This window comes from Haplochromis burtoni, unplaced genomic scaffold (genome assembly GCF_018398535.1).
Source record: "Haplochromis burtoni strain Fernald_Lab_line unplaced genomic scaffold, NCSU_Asbu1 Contig_360, whole genome shotgun sequence".
Taxonomy (NCBI): domain Eukaryota; kingdom Metazoa; phylum Chordata; class Actinopteri; order Cichliformes; family Cichlidae; genus Haplochromis; species Haplochromis burtoni.
In genome coordinates, this window is record NW_024582721.1 from 592,704 (window position 1) to 598,263 (window position 5,560).

The window sequence follows — 5,560 nt, forward strand, 5'->3', positions numbered from 1 at the left end:
TCTCAACAAATGACAAGCACATAAATAGAAACTGGACAAAAGAAGCAGATATAAAAACACAAATAAAAAACAAACATTAAATAAAGTTTGACACAAATGAAACAGGCAAAGATTAAGGCCAAATAAAGCCAGTGTTTTATGCCCTCCTAAATAAATATGAAGCAAAATTGTAAGTATACACACACACACACACACGTGTATATATATATATATATATATACATATATATATATGTATCTGAAATGGCACAAAATCCCTAAAATTGTTTCTTTCTGTTCACTGAATTGTTTTTGGCATAAATTTCAGAAGTGGATTTGCAGCCCTCTATGCTAACTAAAGTAGAAGAAGTGAAATGTAAAGGAAGAGACAGGACGTGGACAAGATTTTGCTCCAGTGCAAACCGTTCTGAGATGTAAAAAGCTGGAATTAAAATTAAAATTCAAAATAATTGGAGCAACTGTATAACTTCATAAAAAACTAAATAGAAATCCCAATATTTTTTGTTATTAAAAAGCCACATTTGAGGGTGCCAGATTTTTTGTAATATTATGTGGAATGAAGACGAGACCTGTTTGGTTCCCATCTGTCAGTGAAAAACTACACAGAGTGAAGATTAGGCCGAGTACAGTAAAGCTAAAGGTAATGTTTCCGTTTCCTTTCACCACAAGCCCTTTTCCTGCTCATTCAGCACAGAGCAGAAAAAAGCTGATGAGTAAAGATGTGAATCTTTCTTGAACAGATAAAACTATGTGTTCAGTGTTTGCACAGTTGGAAACAAATATAAAAACAGGTACATAAAAAAAGCAACAATAATGAAAAGATGAGTAAAAAGGCTAGTTTGTTGTCCTGGCTGATCCAGGTGGTTGTGTGGTCTCGTGTCCTGTGCTCTGAGGTATACTTGGTAGGAAGTGAGAACACCCATATTTGTGAGGCGAGTTTCTCGGCAGATAAGAGATGCTGCTGGCGGAGAGAGGTTCTTATAGAAGGTGCTGTAAACGGAGACCCGCAGGATGGGGAGAGAGGATTGGCTCAGCACAAGAAACAGGACCCGAGGCTGGAGGGAATGTTAAAATTAAGAATATGAAGACTGGAGTAGGAAAATAGTCGTTACAAAAATCAGCAAAATGGTTGGCTGTATTTATTCTAGTTAATGATTTTGCACTGGAGTAAAATTTTGGACAAATGTGTCAGTTATCACTTAAATCTTTAGAGCTCTAAACATTTTTTTAAATGGAATACTACTTGATGTAAGAACAGAAGATTGCTGTGCCTTTGGGTCTCCAAAGCAGGACGTCAAATAATCCAAAATTTGGGGGAGGAAATGCCTCAAAACCACAATTCCAATCAAAGATGGCATTAATCTGATTTTTTTTAAACAAAAACATATGTGTGGCTTCTGATAATAATTCTCTTAATCTGCTTTTTTTGAAGAAATTGAGTCTTGTCAAGGTTAATTCATGAACACAGCAAAATGCTTACTAATGCAAACTAAACTGACCAAGGGGTGCAGCTGTGGAATAAACCAAATCTGAATGCTGAAATTTTGTGCCACTCCCCTTTGTAGGTAATAAACTGCAACAATTCTAGTGACAGTATTCTTTTTTCTTTCAGCTGAGACGTAGCTAGTGCAGTGTCATTTTGGAAAGGGGAGCTGTATTGCACAGCTGTGACTTTCAGAGGAGGGTGGCATGGTCTAGGTCTGTGTTGTCCATGCTAGCCAAAATAGCTTTCTGGTCCTCCCGAATTGGACGACGGTAAAGCAGAGCAGAAAAGCGAATATATGGGTCATGGAGAATGGGCCGTTTCTTCTTTTTGCGGAGGTAGAGAGCTTCTTCGGGCTGGAGTACCTGAGAGGTGTAGGCCTGCTGGGTCTGAGAGGTGGAGACACCTGGAGGCAAAGAGACGAACAGGCAGGTCATAGCCACCAGAACTCAAGGTGGAAATGCTGTTCCGACACTTTCCCTGAAATGATGCTTTGCTTCTGGGCAGGAGTAGATCAACTCCATGAAGCACCCACAAGTCCAGTTTTTCTGTAATACAGTATGAATCTTGAGCCAGCAGGCAGTCAGTTAATTTTAATAACTGGAAACAGTGATTTTTACTTTTACAATGACGACAAAATCCACTATACCTGCATCTGTTATACCTCATTTAAACTAAACATTAAAAACTAAAATATATCTCCATATACAACCTGTAAGTTCATGCACAACGTAAGCCAGGCCATAAGTGCTGCTAAGTCAGGTCATATAACACGGTCAAAAGCCTGCCTTTTTTTATTACAGTGTAGGCATTTTATGCTATGCTGTTTGGACTTACACTATGCTAAGCTTAGGAGGCTCTAGCAATGAGAATGCTCCCTAAGATGACACTTTGAGCTTGTTGCATAAACGTCACCAACTCTCTGCTGTGCAGTAACTCCAAACCTCTGGCATTAACATCAGCACAAAAACTGCAGCAGTTTCTAGAAGCAAAGAGCTCTCATGTTTAATGTGTGGGTGTCCCAGTACTCTTTTCCATATAATGTAAATTATGATATGTCAGTTGGCTTTTTGGTGCATATATTTTCATCTTCAACATTCAACTCTATTACGGTGCTGTACTCTGTTTTTGTTAAAATATTTGAATTTTTAGGGAACTCGAGTGGTCAAGCAATAAGCTAGCATACTTCTCAACCACTTGAGTCCCACTTTTCATAAAAAGCAGATCTTGATTGCAACATCTGACGGAACAGGATGTAATTTGTTTTCAGTGATGCCTCACTGTTTGCTTTTGGGAGTGTTTGGACTCGGAAACACTCCCAACACCTCCATTTGTCAAAAGTCTACAAGTTTAGTTTAAGAAGAAAATTCATTTTTAAGGACCTTGTGTTGTCTGGGGTAATGTTTCATGATTTTTGGAGGGGGGGGTGTTACACTTTCTCCTTTAAGGAGGTATTCTAACGCACTGCCCTGCACATTAAAATGATGCGGGAATGTGACAGGAAAGGCTCCTGACCAAATGCCAGCTGGTGATGAGCTTCAAAATGCCATGCTTGACAATCTTCTGAAAATGGCAGCAGGTCATTTCACTATAGAGACCTCAACAGTGGAGAAAATGAGAACAAATATTGAATGGTGGTTCACACCTGCTTTCTTTCTGGTCTTGGAGTTATTGTTGTTCATAGTCATCTTCTTGGCCTTTTTAATACGTTGGTATCTCAGTGCATCGATCCTCTCAGACCCTGAAAGGGCACTCTGCGCACCTCGACGTTTTCTGAATAAAGAAGAGAGAAAGAGGAAAAAAGGGGTAACTCCAGGCTAAACGTGGTCAGTGAACTGTATTTCTGCACTACGGAGCGCAACACAACCCACACAATCTCAGAACAGCACTGCTCGTGCTAAGCAAGAGGTGCAGCACATTGCCAAAGGATCAATGTGAGACACCTATTGAGGCTTACCCAAGCTTTGCAATAAGAAAACCATGTGATTATGACTACTATAACCTTATACATCATCTGGATTTACTATGAAATTTTTTCACTAAATAAAATCCAGATTTCATTAAGTATTATGCACCTTGAAATTTCTGGGGCATTGAAGATATTTTGCTCAAATTGATCCAAACAATTTTCATCCAAAGAAAAACAGAGTATTTCACAACTCCTGAAGCTATCTATTGATCCCATTGGCTAGATTAGGTCAGTGAGAAAAGTTCCACTTAAAAAGACTTGCACTGTTGGTTTCAGAGGAACTGTTTCCAAAATGAAGATTACTAAATGCTCTTTCCAATTCATAAGTCTGCAGATTTGAATGTTTACTCTAATTAGTAAGGCATTTCTCTCTGAAAATAACAGATACAAATGTTTCCTTGGCGTGAAGTACATTTTTCGCAGCTGTTCATCACTTCCCTCCCATTCACAGAGGCACATGTGACAAGGCAGCCCCCAGATTTCTGCCACAAGCACGCGCTTAATTCTCTCAAGGCACAGAAAACAATATGCTTTACAGAGAGGCCATCTTCCCACCGTGGCTGCAGAGAGAAACCGAATGCTGTTAGTAGAGGGGAAGAATCACAGCTGAGCAACAAAGCATCATCAATATGTGTTCATAGACATGGATACTGTCTACAATGGGCTTCACCATGCTGACAGGGGGAGAGATGGCGGGAGGGGAAAATGACTACTTGGGAACAGTCACATAATGAAAAATAAGCCAAAGAAAAGCGAAGCACCAGGACAACAAATGTAACAAGAATTTATCCATATAATTGTTTCTTTTTTGAAACGGAAGAGCAATATTTAGCGATAGCATGCATGGCAATTTGCACATGGAACACGACTTTAAAGGGGAATACATTCAAAAGCACTTCATTGGGCAGGTAACTCAAAGATTAAGGGGAACCTCAACCCTCCCTGGTTGCCCCACTTTTATAAAACATTGGTTCTTTAGAAGAAAAAGAAGTGCAGAGGCTGCTTTGGCAGGGCACTTGTGTCACATGGCAGTGAGAACTGTTCTGCAGTCCACTTACAAGTGCAATTGTATACTTACAGGAGATGAATTGATTCATGCTCTCTACAGATGCTTTATGTAGAGGATTAGGGCCATGTGTCCACCAGGATTTTGTCCTAATTTATATAGAGATGCTCGTGGGAAGTGCTGGTCGTGGCTATCGTTACGCTATAGCTCTTAAAAACTTTCTAGGAATCTAGTGCAATTTTATTAAAAGCTAAAATACATTTTAAATTACTTTGAGCTCCAAAGTTTAAACGCGCAACAATTTCATCACTGCCAAGAACATGCAACAGCACTGTCTGCTTCATTTTTAAAGCAAAAACAAAAACAACCACAAGAAAACACAGTTGTCAACTATTCCTCCCAGTGGACACACAGCTTCAGGTGACATCACAACGCCAATCTTACAAAATATTTTATTGCCTTCAAAATATTTTCAATTGGGGTCGTACAGTATAAGCATCTGTTATTTAGAAATGGCAGAATGTGTCACGCTTGAGGAGAATGCTAAAAGCATGTTTACAAAGTGATCTGAGAACAGACAGTGTCTATGCGGAGGAAAGAAAAGGTCCACGCAGTCACTGTTTTTATCGAGTCACTCAGTGCCAAAGAGACAAAACACCAAAATCAACCTGTATGGTTTTTTTAAAGTAACAATTATTTTTGCATGCCACTGGACAAAAGCTAACCCTCTAAATTCATACACAACTTTAGGCAGAAGAAGACCAGCCTGTAAAAATGGAATGATTCAACCAAGTATAACAGATATATTTAAACTGAAGATCAAATTTTAATACAAATGGCTAAACAAAATAGTCCGTCTTAGTTGTCTTAGCTTATTTTGAACTAGCTCATTTTATATTAACTAGACTTAAACTTGGGCTGATGCAGGGGGATCATATTACTAGTAACAAGTATGTCTGTTATATTCTCAATTATACAAAACACTTCCTACCATGAATCTACTTCTGTTAAAGCTTTTGATAGTGTTTCACACCAGTTTGCATATTGGTGGGGGAAAAGTTCTGTGACATCATTTATGACCCCAGGTATGTATGTACACACAC

At 39.0% G+C, this 5,560-nt stretch overlaps 1 protein-coding gene across 1 annotated transcript in view; it reads right to left on the reverse strand.

Moving 5' to 3' along the window:
• Window positions 1-243: 243 nt before the first annotated feature.
• Window positions 244-5,560, reverse strand: part of LOC102300989 (protein turtle homolog B) — a 26,406-nt gene continuing 21,089 nt past the window's right edge. The window contains exons 5-6 of the mRNA XM_042228872.1: window positions 3,128-3,255; window positions 244-1,888 (exon numbers count right to left, since the gene is read on the reverse strand). Coding sequence (XP_042084806.1) covers window positions 1,674-1,888; window positions 3,128-3,255 — 343 coding nt within the window. The 3' untranslated portion in view covers window positions 244-1,673. The remainder of the gene's footprint in view (window positions 1,889-3,127; window positions 3,256-5,560) is intronic.